This window comes from Acipenser ruthenus, chromosome 28 (assembly GCF_902713425.1).
Source record: "Acipenser ruthenus chromosome 28, fAciRut3.2 maternal haplotype, whole genome shotgun sequence".
NCBI lineage: Eukaryota > Metazoa > Chordata > Actinopteri > Acipenseriformes > Acipenseridae > Acipenser > Acipenser ruthenus.
Window position 1 is genome coordinate 2,589,776 of NC_081216.1, and position 17,443 is coordinate 2,607,218.

General features: G+C 34.9%; 1 protein-coding gene across 1 annotated transcript; it reads right to left on the reverse strand.

Moving 5' to 3' along the window:
• Positions 1-2,856: 2,856 nt before the first annotated feature.
• On the reverse strand, positions 2,857-6,080 carry hoxb10a (homeobox B10a). Its single transcript, XM_034058167.3, has 2 exons — positions 5,249-6,080; positions 2,857-3,435 (listed from the first exon to the last, which is right to left on the reverse strand). Exons 1-2 carry the CDS (start codon positions 6,018-6,020, stop codon positions 3,161-3,163), a joined length of 1,047 nt encoding a protein of 348 aa, XP_033914058.3. The 5' UTR covers positions 6,021-6,080; the 3' UTR covers positions 2,857-3,160.
• Positions 6,081-17,443: the final 11,363 nt, after the last annotated feature.

Genomic DNA, 17,443 nt, shown 5'->3' on the forward strand with positions numbered 1-17,443 from the left:
TACATAATACACAATTCCCAATACAGATTCTGCGTTGCACAATATGACATCGATTACATGCAAAAGACATTTATTACAGTATTCACATACTGCAAATCTGGGTTATGAAATATGCATGTATTTTGAGTGCATCGTGTTATTTATACAAGGAAAATACATTGACACGTAGGCCTACAGTTCGTTTACAGTTTATTTTGCATTTTTATTTTTTATTAGCCAGCTTTATATTCGTCCAAAAACTCGATGCGTTTAACTGGAGTAATCCAGGCAGTTTCAGGTTCCTGTGATCTTACGCATTAAACCCAACAACATGAAACTACCTAAATCACACAGCAGTCTCACTCTCTCTCTCTCTTGCTCTTTCACTCCCTGCCTCTCTCCCTTTGCGGTTCAAAGGGTATAATTAGCATAAAGTAAGATATTCCGTGATATCCATTGGACGAGCCTTTGCGATGACATCACACACACCTTCGTTTTGGAACACCGTTGCTAGGATACATCAAAGCTGGAGCTGCAGTGCATCCGAATGATACGCAGAAAACCGAATTCCAACAGGGCACATCCTCTCTGAAATATGTGCAGACTTTTACATTGACAAGCATATGATTTAAAGGGAATGTGGCTTACACATGTATGCATTTAAAGACAGTTCGAAAACGGGGCAAAAAAAAAAAAAAAAAACACTGCCCAAAAATACAATGGAGTAAGTTAGTATAATTTATTGGAAACTATATTTGGCCTATGTGTGATAGAAAGGTTTAGTGCAGTCGTAGTCCCTTTTCCACTGTGGTCTGTGACTAGATGACACGATCTCGGCGCTCTTTTGCAAAGCAATACCTTGATGTTGGCACAGTCATTAAAATGGCAAACATTTTGCAACTCAAGAGTGCTGGGCAATTCAATAGCCTGCCAAACAGGGCAATGTACATGTACTGTATAAGGTGTACCATGTGTAGCTGTTAAATATGCAGCCATGGCCTGCTAAACGCATACACGTGGTGTTTGTTTGTTTGTTTGTTTTTTAAATCGAGAACAGCAAGATAGAACACAATATATTAAAAATGAAACCCAGTATCAATGGGATAATCTTCGTGGGAAATCGGTCTTAATCATATTTGACTAATATGCTTACCTTTGGTACTGATATCGTATAAAATGCCGTCGGAACTTGCAAGCGCATACAGGACTGCGAAAGATCCCAGAACAACGTGGAACGCGTAACGGACAAAGCGGAATGTCTAAGCGCTCTCAACTCGCCTCTCTACTCATAGGCCTACTGCCTAAAAAGTCATAAAAATTTTCTGAAGCCCACTTGCTCTTCTTCCTCCCAGAGACTGTCTAAAAGGGTTGGATGAGATGGTATATAAATGCATTCAACCGGAAATTCAATAAACTTTAGCCTTGCTTTTGAACTTCGAACTTTTCTACGGTAGATCACGAGGTATATGACCATCGACTCCGACTTATAAAAAAAGGTGAGACCGAGATCAAAGAATTACTTTATTGCAACTCAATTGTTTTTTGTTTTGTTTTGTTTTTTGTTGTTGTTTTGTTTTTTTTAACAATAACATAAATGTATTTTGCAACACTACATACAAACAAACGGTTTACAGTCTTTGGAGTTAGAGCTTTTTTTAAAAAAAAATATATATATATTTTATTTGTCAGATTTTTTTATTCCACCCCGTCTCATAATCTACCCAATGACAGCAAGAACAACATGTGCACCACAAATTTAAAACTTGACATCCTGTAAGCTTTTTTCCAAAGAAATTCGAGTTTTATATAATAGGAATAGGATATAGGTTAGGAAATTGACAAGGGGGTATGCATTACACATGGCAGTCCGATTTGTTTTATTATGGATATCGTAGTTTGTAGTTTGAAACCTTGTTCGACAGCAGAATCGATAATTTGGGGGGGGGGGGGGGGACAACATATTCACAATAAATCTTAATAATCAAGCTTCAGACATTTACACAGCACATAGCATCACACTAATAAGAAACAGTAGCACAATCTACCATTAACCGTTAATGCAACGAAAAAAAATAAAATACCGTGCATATTAAAACCATTAATCTGGTACAAGACCCTTCCATTCTAATCTGAAAAATGTTATAATACTTCACAAAAAAAACAACGATAGAAATTACAAATTTACTTTTTCAGCTTAGTATTTCAAAGCCTCGTGGACATAAATATTTGTAAAATGCGACCATCCTTATTTTATTTTATTATTTTTTTCCAGAAGGAATAATTTTGATCTAATATCGGTAGTTTACGATTGACCACAGACTTATTTAAGACCTGTTAAACACAGCGGTGTCTTATTCGTCGTCAATTAACATTAAACATGTATCTGCGTGTGCATAGTGTAAATGCTGAGAAAATAACCCCACACCTACAGCACAGTGTTTCAACCATGGAATACCAACCGCGTTTGGTTCAATTTCCAGCCAGATCGTTGTGATTTATATATTTTCATATTTAGCAGGAAATTATGGGAATTTCAAATTATATACGCGTTTTAATACAAAAAGCTGACTCTGGAAAAAATAGATAATTAGTGTTTTCTTGTTCGTGTATTTGTATACGTGTTTCTTGCGCTGTGTATTTTATATATAAGTCATTCTTGGAGTAACGAGTGTCCGTTTAAAAAAAAAAAAAAATCCGTTACCGTTTCGAAAAATATTGTTTAAATAAAACAAAAATAATAATCCTAACACTTTAGTTTTATAAATAATACATGGGGACATGAGGAGCTCCGTCTTATGGTTTAAATATATATATATATATATATATATATATATATATATATATATATATATATATATATATATATATATAATGGAACCTATACAAAAATACATGTATTGTTTTCATTCATTGTTTAGATTGTTCAAATAGGACAAAACGAGAGCTGTGCTGGACGTGAGAAGTGAGAAGTAAACATATCTTCATGCAAATGTTGTTTTCAGTTTCTTTGTCCCCCCGCGGGAATTCATTTGCCTACAGCTTGCACAAGAGAACCCTTATTTTTGCACCACATTTTTAGAAAGTCTGCAAATGAAACACACACAGGTCTGTATTTAGATAGAAAGTGTCTGTTTGTCTGGTTGCATGTTCGCTTCATTTCGTGTTTCAGATTCCATTGGACTCATATGGGGAAGTGTGCGGTCAGATCTCGGACCCTGTGCTCCCGGCTCATCTTTTTCAGTTTCATCCTGCGGTTCTGGAACCAGATTTTGACCTGCCTGTCTGTGAGGTCGACGCCGCGGCTGATCTCTAGGCGGCGCTCTCGAGTCAGGTACATGTTAAATAGAAACTCCTTCTCCAGCTCCAGGGTCTGGTGTTTGCTGTACGGACTTCTCTTTTTCCTTCCAGCCTTTGCTGTCAGCCAGCTGCTTGTTGCATTTTCACCCCCCGTGTGCACTGCCAATGGAGAAATAATACATTATAATAATATATAGTATAGGTATATCATAAGTGAGACATAATATATTATAATAATATATAGTATAGGTATATCATAACTGAAAATAATACATTATAATAATATATATTATTGGTATATCATAAGTGAAACATAATATATTATAATAATATATAGTATAGGTATATCATAAGTGAGACATAATATATGGTATAGATATGTTGTAAGTGAGAAATATGTTGCATACCGTATTTTCCTATATCTAAAAACAGCTGTGAAATAAACCGAGTTTGTTTACTGTCTGGGAGGCCCTGTGCATTCTCTTTTTTCAGTCTTCCATTTTAAATAGCATGCGTTTCCTTAGGGATAAACCAAGCAAAACAGTTCAACAGCACGTTCAAGTGTGTACAGTATATACAGCTGAAATATGTAAACGCGATTTGATTTTGTTTACCCTTGAAAAGCTATTAATCTAAGCTATTTTATTGCATCTTTCATCTAGTGTTTGGATTGAAGTTAGATAGCGAATCTTTGGCGTAATGTTGCAGTGCTTGTTTTAAACACGCATGCCAAAATGCAAAACGTGTTTCACTGTAATGTATCAGATCCTATATCTGTTCTGATTAAATGCATAATAACTGGGATCTGGTACTTTTTTTTCTAATTGTACGTCAGTAATGCGATAAAAGGCACAATATCAGCCGCGATTTGAGGCTGCATGATCTGTGGTTCTTGTTGGAGAAAGTTTATTCGTTATGGCCTCTATCCGGTATTGCTGTGTGTGTCTTGTTTATTAGCTGCCTCTGGCTTATAATTCTTTAGACTAATAAAATGTGTCCGATGAACGTTGTGTGCAGCCCACGTTGTTAAACAATAAGTGTACATCATTTAGAAATTAAAATGTAAAGTTGACTACATTGCTTAAACAGACCAATATAAATGACTATAATTTCCTTTAGGAAAACTCCAGGATTAGTTTCTCCTGTTAAATTGTAAATTCAATTAGCAATTTCCTTGAGTAGATTTATTTACAGGTATGTTCAAAAGCATCGACATATTTGATCACCGGTTGATAACAACGGGATTTATTTATAGGACATACATTTGTCAATTATTTTATTGATTGACTGGCTAGCCATTCCTCCTAATAGTAGGTTAGTATAATCTACAATAATTAAATACCTCACATTTAAATTAAATATACAGGACCATTTTCATTCACATAATAATTGAAACATTTATGGGTAGGAAATAAAATTAAATAAATACATAACTTGACTTTTGTTTCTACGTTTAAATAAAAGATGTTCGTCTATCAATATTTCAGTCATGTACTATTCTTGTCGCCCCTCTTTAAAATTATATATATATATATATATATATATATATATATATATATATATATATATATATATATATATATATATATAGATAGATAGATAGATAGATAGATAGATAGATAGATATAGGTATATATTCGCATATTCGCCCTTTTCCCTTTTGTTAAGTAAATGAAAAAAGGAAACTCTAGCAAAGTGAATTGGGCAAAGTGCAATCTAATGCCCTAAACTACCAGTTGACAATGGGCCATCCGTTGTTTTGATCTTGTGAACAGAGCAGTAAATGGACCGCTATAGAGAGAGCGCTATAGCGCAATAAATTCATTTTGTACCCAGGAATCCTTTTTTGTTCCTCCCTACCCTTCCTTTATAGCCTTTGTAAAATCACCTTGTTTCAGCTGAAACCGACCCTGTTTTCCTGTCGTTATTACCACTGCTGTTTTATCTTTCTTTGGTCTTTATATTTACCCACCTTGCGTATCCTGGATAATAGTTTTGTCGTCTTCAGGAAACTCTGAAGGGGGCTTCTGTTGCAGTAAAACCACTTCGCCTTCCTGCTTCTTCGTGTTGTTATTGCTCTTCTGAGGTAGACAGACAGAATCGCAAACAGACAGGTCGTCGCTGTCCCTTTTATCGGAATCTGTGCAGAGCTGCTGTGGCGCAGAGTAGCTTAAATTAAACAGCTGAGTGGCCGCCTCTGAGTTTGACGAGAGCGAGTGGGCAGCGGGAGGTATGTGGTGCTGGGTGTATTCGACGGGTTTGACGGCAGTGTAGGACTGGTCTGGACGGAAACAGCCTTGAATAGGTCCGCTGGCGCTGCTCAGGGAGCCCATCTCTGACATTAGCCTCGTAAAGGCGGAAACGTCTGGCAAGGGTTTTGAGTGTTTGTCTGTGTCAAAAAACAAATAGGACTCGTCTTTTCCGTTGGACGTGGTGTAGGGGCAAGGACCGAGCTGCTGTCCGCGGCTGGCTTGGGAGTGCTCTACCCAGTTTACCATCCCCGGGAGGAACTGGTGCGCGGGCAAGCCCACGCCGTGCTGCTGCTGCTGCTGCTGGAGGTGGTGGTGATGATTCATTTCCCCCGCTTTGGTTGGACTTGGCACGGATCCCCAATAATTTTGGACACTGTAGTCCTGGACAAAGCCCGCAGGTTGACTGGGGGTGCAGTGTGGCTCCTTAGCACCTCCACTTATTAAAGAGTTAACCGAAAACGAGCTGAAAACGGATCTTTCGGAGCATGACATTGCTGGGACATATTTTGGCGAAGGCAAAAGGGTCCTTCTCAATTGACTTTTCAAACAGAACAACGTTCGTGGGCTACTTCCTGCGAGCTGCCGAATCAAACAGCCGGCCCTCCGCAGGCTCCGCCCCCCCTGCAGTGCCGCTTTTAATATTAAATATGTTGCGACTTTACAACCTAATTATACCTACATAGAATTGCTTTAAAGATACAGTAACACATATGTGTTATTTATTTATTTATTTATTTTACTTTATTGCATAAAGAGGATCTCAGATTAGGATATAAACCGATCTTGTTCATCATGCGTACAGCACTGGGAAATGCATGGGAGGGTCCATTTATATGACAGAGATAGCAATATAAAGGCAAATACATACGAAGATACATGTTGTAGATTTGTTGCAATATAACATAAAAAGATAGCCAGGCTCATGCTGTACGATACGATATAACACATGTATCCAAGCACATGCATTGCACACATATTTCGGGGAAACGGGTATTGACAGGCATCTAATGCATGGTTTATGCTTATATGTTTAATTTATGATTTAAAAGCATTGTCTGCAGAACATCTCAAGGACATCCATTCTTCTTAAGTTGTGGTATACAGAAAAGCTTTTAAACACCAACTCATATAAAATGGACCTGGGTTGAATATAATTTACAACAATTTGACTGACTACATTTATTCCTCTACATGAGCCAGGGTGGGTTTCTTTCTTTTTTTTTCTTTACTGTAAAACACAATTTTAATAGCGCGGTGCTTACAAAACGAAACGCCGCGTCCAATTTCCCAGAGAAGCTGTAATTCTTTAATGTGTTTCTCGGGTAGAGTTTTGCTCCCTTATAAAATATAAAGGGCTTCAGCAAGCGAGACATAATAATAAAAACCGTTCGTTTTATTTCTAGATTGAAGCTTCTGGTTTTTATTTATTTATTTATTTATTTATTTATTTATTTATTTATTTATTTTTTGTCCTGCATAAACTAATTGACAAAATAATGTTTATGAAACATACATTTCAACATACATATTTGGCAAACAACAACAACACACACACTATATATATATATATATATATATATATATATATATATATATATATATATATATAAGGAATGTTAAAATGCTGCAGTATAGTGAAAAAGGAACACAACTACAAACTGTTACCTTCGTGTCTATATTTGTTGTCGTATATAAGCGTGTTTACTGACTTTATGTATTGCCTCACACGCAGGAATAAGTTTGTTCATGTTTGTGCTTCGTTCTTCAATGGAAAAACATTTTCTTTTTGCAATCACAATATCATCGAGAAAATATATTTGCTGTATGAATTACAGTTAAATCATGCAGACGAAAAAAAAAATCCTATCTAATTTACAAAGACAAGTGATTTAGGCCTATACTACAAATCGAGCTTTAATTACAAAAATACGGATTTCAGAGAAATATATGTGATTTCTGTTTTTGTTTTTTTAATGGTTTTTATGTTTTTGATGCATGAGGATGTAATATAATTCCATGTGGCACACACACACACACACACACACACACACACATACACACACACACACACACACACACACACACACACACACACAAACACACAAACACACACACACACAAAAGGCAGGTCCAAAATCAAGTTTCACAAAATACAAAATTAATTTTAAAAAATATGAAATAGATAAATAAATACATATTTATCAATTAATTAAAAACAATTGAGAAAAAAAAAAACAATAGCAAAACACCTACGAATATTCTTGGGCCATTAATGTTGATGCAAAAAAATAAATAAAAAAAAAGCATCGTTGAAATATTATTAAGAAAAAATGCATAGTTGCAATATTAAATATAACCTTTCCTTTATCAAAACTTTATTTATTTATTTATTTATTTAACACTTGCAATACAGGGAGTCTGTACGTGCAATAAACTAACTTTGTTACTTTTTCTTTTTGAGATATGCTTCTTATGCAGCTGCTGCTAAGATATTAATATGTACTTAGTTTTGTTTGTATCAAACTGTAAATGTCCACACGGCACGGATATGCGATTTGAGAAAGCATGTCGGCGTCTCTAAACTAGAAATGGAAGTGATTACAATCCTACGCCTACGCTCACAAATACATTCTAGCAATTCACCGTGAATGCGATCTTTTTTTATATAAAATACTCTTTGGGGTTTTCACTGTACAATCGGCAAAATGATTTAGCCTAAACTATTTTAAAGTCTGAGTTTAATTGCTGCCGCCTTCCACCACATGTTTTACCGGTGGGGGGGGGGGGGGGGGGGGGGGGGGGGGCTCCTGTCCATTGAAGCTTTAGAAACGTATCTGTGCTCGCCACGATGGCAAGCTCAAGTTAAAACACCACATTCAGACGAGAAGGGGAATTTGCATTCGACTATAGTGAATCCATTTTATAATAATAACGTCTAAATAGCCTACAGAAAATATATATGCAGTAGAGTTGAAATATGTCGTTTTTTAAAACGCATTTTGTCGTATAGATAGCCTATATAGATGGAGATGCATTAGATACTCAGCGACTGTTTAGGCATACGGCCTAAGTGCATTCAATGCTTTTAAAATATAATTAATAATGTTTGCAGTCGAACTGTCGGTCAATATTTAATTCCAGTTCGTGTTTATGTAATTATTATTGGAATTATCTTTTAAGATTCAAGCTTCATAAACGTTTGACCTTTCTTTCTAAGTGCGTCTTTTGGTGTAGGCTTTACTAGTAACTCTTTGATTTCTTTATTATATATATTTTTTTAATTCAAGCAGACAAAATAACTGACTGATTAAAATTCTGTTTCTGTTAAACGTAAATATACGATTTCCACACGGGTTGCCTGTTAATTCGGGGTTACATTGTATGCATTGTTGCACCCCCCACTGCGGTAGATGATTTTCACATTGAATGCACCCCTTCATTCTGCTGTATGTATTATGCATGCTTCATGCTGTCAATGGAACCGGGCATTTCACTTTCTAGACAGCTCAGAAAGCACACTGCAGTTGTATTAGATATCCTCCAGAGGGCGCTAAAACCCAAGTTTAAGAACGGCATTGTCGGCAGCAACCAATGTTTATTTGCTTTTTCATTTGTTCAGCATTTTATTTTTATATTACTTTACTGTAAGTATAATTTAAAAGCAACTGTGTGAATTTTTGTTTGCTTTATTTGATCTCGTGTCTCTTCTAAGTGTGAATGCTTTCAACTCAAATATAGATTCATGCAGGTATCTTAGTTCATTTTTATGACGAATAAATTAATGTTTTATTAATTTAGTTATTTGGTTGGATTGTTGATTTTGAGCGCTGATTAAATCATTACAAAATAATAACGTGGAATTCCTCGCCTTTTAAACGCGTCTAAAAAAACAGCCGAGCTTAAATTTCTGTGTCTTTAGAAATGATTCTGTTAAATGCAACAGTTGATGTTTTGCTTCTGTTAAAACGAAAAGCAAACTGGTAATGTTATATAAAAAAAAAACAGATGCGCGCACTGATTTCATTGAGTTTTAACTGAACATTTGGACAAACTTTAGAAAACATATTCACTATAGACGTAAGTTTATCAGTTACAAATCCGAATAAACCTTAATACATTTTTAAAAACAGCGACAGAAAGAAAAAGACCCCAAAAAAGAAAAGAAAACCCTTAAACTAAGCTATAAAGTCATTTTTTTTCTTGGGGTCCGATATAGTTTTCTCTCTTTATAAAAATAAGGATGCGAACATTTCATTGTTCAATTGATTGCATTCTAGCAACGCATGTCTACATTCTGCAACACGTTTGTTACTAATAATTCATTCATATTTGTATTTTTAACACCCTAATAATTGAAAGAGCTCAAGCGAGTCTTAGAATAGCGAATTCCACACTTAAGGAGCTTTCACACAGATGTATTTTTCTGAAGTTCAAAGTATAATAATAATAATAATAATAATAATAATAATAATAATAATAATAATAATAATAATAATAATAATAATAGTACACCCTCGAGTAATCCTTTTATGCTCAGACGAGATTTTCTATTTAAAAACAGAAAGTGCTCTCTGTGTTAATTTCTATAGAGGGGTGCGTCTTGTGTGTCTAAACACCAACAAGCCCAAGCACAAAAATATATTTATTTCACAAAGACAACGTCACAAATTAACCCTTTGACCAAAACAGTATTAAATACAAAGAGGTAGGGCCTATACATGGGTCCTATACCGAGACGATGTCTTACCAGGAGCAGCTTGAAATCGGGTTCGCCTGGATTCTCTTTTGTTTTTCCTCCCCGGGTTTATGGAGAAGTTCAGTGTTGGTTTTTACTATGCCCTACTGCGTTCTCTGCACAACGTCACCGGTTTCATTGAGGGTGATGGCGCCACTCACAGAAGTGTTTACACTAAGACCATTCAAACATGTGTTTACACAGCAACAAAAGACGGGGAAGGTTTAGTCGGCCCTGTGATTTTCTGTCTGAGAAGCGACACAGGATTAGTTTTCTTTATATATATATATAAAGAAAAAGAAAGTCGCTTCCATAATCACAAACAGAAATGCTGGGCACCGCAATTGCACGAGATTCTTCTAGGCCAGCCTCGTACAACTGTATCCATGACAACTAGAGAACCCGCTATTACTATAAAAATTTATGACTAAAGTGGATTCGAAATGCAACGCCATCGGCTAAAAATGTAACGTAATCGCCGTTATTTCTAAATATTCAAATTGTCGCATTATCACGGTGTATATCAGGGAGCCGGATAAATCCGCCCTTGTTAATAACACGCGTTTTATTATAATGTGGAATTATAGGTGCGTATTTGTAGAACCGTGCTTATAACGGAGGGAGGTTTTGCAGTTCTTGTAATGCACACCGCGCTTAACCTTGAGGTTCAAAGGTCGGGAACTTCCATGAAGAAAGCATACTGGAAAACCGAAGTGGAGCAACAAGCCGGTAAACTAGACGTGCCGCTAAACGAAGATTCGACGCAAATAGAGTATTTTTGGTTTGATCTTTATAAAAAAAAAAATGTTTGTTTGTTTAAAAAAAACACTTCGAATTATTAAAGTGTCGGTGTGTGGGTTAGGGTTAGGGTGTATACAAAAACAAGGAAGAAAAAAAAACCTTCTCCAAATTGTCAGTGGTGTCTTTTATAATATATATATATATATATATATATATATATATATATATATATATATATATGCAGAGGTAAATAGAGAGCATTGAAAGAAAAATTGTTTTCGCGTCTGCAATGCGAATTTAGGCAAAAGCAGTACGTGGTGAATGTGATAATGATCAGTTCAAACCCGCTTTTAAACAAAATAATTATTATATTTCTGTATTCAAACTGTTTAATATATTGTAACAAGAGTGAATTATTTTTAGATTAATTTTTTTAAATAGTTTATAAACATTGTACGATTAAGTACGCTGTTTTCAATCACACTCGATTTCTATAGATAGTTTAATTACAAATATGTGCTTGAAAATAAAGAAAAAAAACACATGACTAAAGTACTGCATACTGAAATTCCATGTTATATAGGCTATGCATTATAGACATTATATACAACTGCAGTACAAAATGAATATACATTATATACAACTGCAGTACAAAATGAATATACATTATATACAACTGCAGTACAAAATGAATATACATTATATACAACTGCAGTACAAAATGAATATACATTATATACAACTGCAGTACAAAATGAAACTGGAAGGACAGGCGGCGAAAAAAATTAATGTAATCAGTTGTAATTCTTACCTGAAACGTTTTTGGGTTTTTTTAAGATTTCAGGAACGTGGCTGTCGGATTCCTCCTTTTCTCACGCCATGCTTTAGACACATGTCTGACCAACATCAACAGGTTATAAACACAGACCTCTGTTTAAAACAAATGCAATATGAAGCTGCCCCTTTTAAGGAGAGCACCCGTTAGAAAGTTAATAAATTATTTTGATCCACTTACCCGTTGAACATGGTTATCCATATTAGTTTAATATTAAGTATGTTACAGATTAGTGTGTTGGTGGTTTTATTATTGGGTTAGTTTATCCTTACCAAACGATAATGGATATAAATTACTTTTCAAAATGGGTTTAAACTATATAGGCAATTTACATGTTTTTTTCTTTTCTTATTACACTGCGATTGTGTTTTCAATCGTGTTAACTTTGCATTCTCGCGCTAGAACTGCGAGAACATCACGAAGCAGACTCATATATTTTGATATATCGCGGCCGTTCTGTTTTACATGTAGTCCAGACTGGAATTATAAATCTACGTGGTTGAGAAAATTATTACATTGCTTAGCCGTGATGAACACAAAAAAATTAGAATCTCTTTTTTTTTTCAATATACGGCAGGGCTGGAAAATTCAATATAAAGTTGAATCTGAATTTGGGGACTAAATGATAAAAAGACACGGACGACTATGGTGACGAAGACCTATGCTTTGCATGCAGATTTACTGCCGTGTGTAGCGGGCAGTGTGTCCTTGTGTGACTGTGCGTGTGGACGCATTGGGGGTTATGGGTTATGAATGAATCGCCATTTTCATGTTTTTGTGAGCCGGACAAGCACGGTGGCGCGGCTCAGATTATATTGTGCTCCGTTATCGTTGATATTTTATGCACTTCCTTTATTAACCACTTTCTGTTTTTTACACGATGTTTTCCCCATTAATAAGGAATTCAATAAATCACAATTCGTTGAAACAATAGTGATTTTATTATATTCTTTCTTTCTTTCTTTCTTTCTTTCTTTCTTTCTTTCTTTCTTTCTTTTATATATTAAGATTATTGTTCTAATTGATTTAAAATGCCCTCGCAGATTATTATTATTATTAGTAGTAGTAGTAGTAGTAGTAGTAGTAGTAGTAGTATTGGACCATGGTGGAATATGGATTTTAAAACACGATAGATTCTCAAAGCTGTTAACTGATTATATTATTATAATTATAACTCACAAATCATCAATAGACGATTTATTGTTCAGAACGGTGAAACACTAACCAATAAAGTTATCATACCAGAAATAAAACCTTTTACATTTAATATGGGGTCTTGGTTGGTGCCTTATTTGTTTTAGAGTAGTCGTACTTTACATTTGTAGTATTAGATTATTATTTGTTTTAGTAACAATAAAATAAGATCGAGTATAATATTAAGTTAAATCCCCTCACATTTGTGACTCCTGAGATAAATCTTTTTATTTTTAAAGCAGTAGAGGAGAATGTTGGGAAAGGTATAGGTTACAGCATTAACCCTAACTTGATAGAAATATTAACCCTAACTTGATAGAAATAAATAGGAAACTTGGTTTAGTATCAATACAGAAGACTTTGCTATTGTGTTTTTTTCTAGTAATTAACTTAAACTTTAAGACATTTTCTAGGTATTACTGGAATATGAAATAATCAAACGCCCTGAACTGTTTAATTACAAAGACATGATTTTGCTAACTTTAAAAGTGATTCCCTGATATATGATAACAAAAGTTATTGTATTTCTTGCTCTTATTGTATTACTTGTATTGTAACGCTTGAAATGTTTTTGCTTACGATTGTAAGTCGCCCTGGATAAGGGCGTCTGCTAAGAAATAAATAATAATAATAATAATAATAATAATGCTAATTTAGTTTTAATCTAATTGTAATACTTAACGCAAATCAAATTAAGCGATACACTCCTGCCTTATATAAGTGCCTTGTTCTTACCAGGCCTTTATAAAATATACAAAAGTTTAAAAAAAAAATCTAAGTTTTATTAAATCCGCTTATTTTATGAAATGCATCTTATTTTATCAACCTGGGTAAAGATGTCTAGAAAACAGAAGATTGCTGAAGTAAAATATTAATAATAAGATACAAATATAAACCTGATGTTCTTTTAAGACCGTGTTTAATGTGCTGAACTCGTTTTAGGAGACGGTGGCCATGTACAGTGTGCTCTGCAGGTTACGCCTAATCATTCACAGGTCAAAGTCGATAGTACACAAGCACTGGCTAAGAGTCATTCACATTTCGATGAGTCGAATCGTTAAACATAAATGCAATAGTTGATTTAGAAATTCAATAAAGTTTCACGTTTTATTTTTTAAAATCAAGGTATCTACTTCATCTGTAATGTCACTTTCTAAACACCAAGTGGCGCTGTTGATTAACATCGGAATTATAAAAACACCCACACTGACAGGACTGCTCATACAAACATGATCTTGCATTAATCGGAATACAATCCTGCGGGGTGTTTTGACAGGTTGAAATATCATATTATGTTGCAAGTAACGAGATAACCGTAATGTAATCGGTTTATTGGTATTATCTTCACCAGTAAGGCTCCATAAATACACATGAATTATAAATGGAGACCGATTTACCGTTCATACTTTTCAGATAGATTACAAATAAAAAACAACGGGGTTTGGATGTTCCCTTTGCCAGCATTTTACACTTTTTTTCAAACGACTGCAAAGTTCTACATGATATCAACTCACGCCTCAATAACAGCGACAAGAAAGAAACCCATACACCACATCCAAGTATAGCAGCGCTTCTCAAACCCTGGTCCTGGGGGGACCCCCTGTGTCTGCTGTTTTCATTCCAACTGAGCAATCAGTAACTTAATGAGACCCTTAATTGAACTGATCATTTGCTTAATTAGACCTTTATTTATTAATTAATTAATTAATTTTTGTACTTGTTTTCAGCTCTTAACAGCTGCCTATTTCAAGTTCGCTGTAACATTTTATAAGTAACTTGAACTATGTAACTGTTTAAGAGCTGAAAACAATTAAACAGGTCGAATTAAGCAAATTATCAGTTCAATTAAGGGTCTAGTTAAGTGATCGAGAGCTCAGTTGGAATGAAAACCAGCAGACACAGGGGGTCGCCAGGACCGAGTTTGAGAAGCCCTGAAGCTCTACTAAGACAAACCTAATTAAAAACGATTCTTGAGATATGAGACACTTATAGAACTTTTTTTTTTTTGGAAGTGTAATCCTGGAATCCTATAGTTTAGACTTTTTTGTTTTATTTTGCACGTATATTTGAACATTAAAGATAGACTTGCACCGTTCTACATTACCTTCCGTTATATAACAAGTTTACATATATATATATATATATATATATATATATATATATATATATATATATATATATATATAACACGAAAAAGAAAACTAATTGATCAACTGAAACTCTATTTTAAAACTTATTATTAAAACTCTATTTTAATAATTAGCTAGAATATATTGGAGACAACGTGATGTACATTTAAATCTAAAATAAAAAAAGAACTCACATGCCGGTGGTTTGAGAACACCCTCATTCATTAATGGCTATACACTCACTAAAGAAACACTAGGTGGCCTGTTTTGGTCTTTATTAATTAAAAAGCAAGAGTGGGAGACTAATTAGTTTCAACATTTGTGGTTTAATTTACTGCTTTATTTTTATTGAGCTCTTTCAGTATTAAAAAAGAAAGAAAAAGAAAAAAACGTATTTTCCGTTTGAAAGAGGATAGTGTGACTCCAGCAAGCATTTATAATGCTCATTATTGTATTAAGAATTGGATCCCATCCAGCTATACGCTGAAGCAATAAATCACCTTTAATGCCTAAAGCACACGCAAAGAGCGGCGTCTCGCATGCAAGGAATGCAAGATAAAAAGAGACACAGTTCTAACGCGGGCTGAGTTTAAATGCTGTGGATAAATATGTCATTCTGTTAATAAAGAAATGCGATGCTATTAGATTGGCAACGCCGTGGACGAGGAAAGAGTGGTTTGGATAAAAATGCCGCAGACAAAATGAAAGTCAGCAGACTCTCTTGCTTATAGGCCACGTGAACACACAGTGTTGCATGCTTTTTATACATTCCTGATGCTCTTTACAGTTTCGCATGCCCTTATATAGTCCCCGATGTTATGCTCGTAGTTGTCCAAACCGGGCATGCTCATGCTGGCGCAGACAGAAATTTATTTAAAAAATGCAAGAAGGACTTAATGTGGGCTAGTTTGTGTTTGGGGCCTTGGCAAAAAAAAAACAAAAAAACATGCATTTCTCATTGGTTTCTTTTACAGAATACGCAGTTGTCTGAAACAGTTTCTATGGACGGTGATCATAATGTAAGGAAAGACGGTGGATTGACGCAGAGCCCTGCGTATGTTATTGCGCGTTAATAAATTTAAAAAAACGGCTTCTGTTCCTGGTCGCGTCCTTATTTGTCCTTGCAACAGGAGTGTCATCATTTTAAGAATCTCTGCTAATAATGGGAAGTGAATAGGCTGATTGTGATGAGTCACCGATACGAGTCGGACATTGCTGAAAATTAATTGGTAGTCTTTATTATAAAGTGAAGTACTAATTCTGTAATGATACACGCCACACATATTCATATTAAACCACACACCCAACACGAGACCTAATGAATCGTGAACAGATACGGGGTCGGTTAATGTGCACGGTTAATGCATTATTCATTGAGGATCATTTCATATTAATTCAAATTTGAATTAAAAATAAAAGGACGTCGGGTGGTTATTACACTGATGGAACTTAAAATGAAGCAGCTTTACCCAAAGTGCCTGTAAGAATGGCTTAAATGTTCAAGCCTTCGTGTTCCCTCAGATTTAGATCAAACACATTCAAGTAACTGGGTATGCAGTTGTAAACAGCATTGTCTTCTGTTTTGCCGGACAGGTAATTATAGAAGACAGCAGTCATCACTTAAATGGAATTTATGACTACAGAAGTTCATATAAGGCCATAACCCACTGTGCCTACAGATAGGGCATTCAGAATAATTATAGCAAGGATTTTAAACATCTGCCAACTGCATGTCAGCTATGTACCGAAGCAGTAGTGGTATCAACACCAGCACACCAACACCAAGACAAACTATCCACAAGCGCTTGTGTCGTGAGAGGTGTCACTTTATAGTCTTGTTTTAAAGCTTTCAATGTCGTTTTGCAGGACTGTAACGTTTCCAGTCTGCTGTTTATTATTATTATTATTATTATTATTATTATTATTATTATTATTATTATTATTATTATTATTATTATTATTTATTTCTTAGCAGACGCCCTTATCCAGGGCGACTTACAATCGTAAGCAAATACATTTCAAGTGTTACAATACAAGTAATACAATAAGAGCAAGAAATACAATAACTTTTGTTCAAGTGTGACAAACCACAATTCAATAATACAGCAGATTTAGTGATAGTTACATCAGGAAACCAACAAACAGTATTATGAACAGCAAATGAACATTTCATTTTTGACTTTCACAGATCGCTTGCTTACTTCCCCCAGAACCATTGCCAATATTTGTAATCTGCCAGGCATATTGTTTCACTTAATTAACTTTGAGCTGATGATTATTT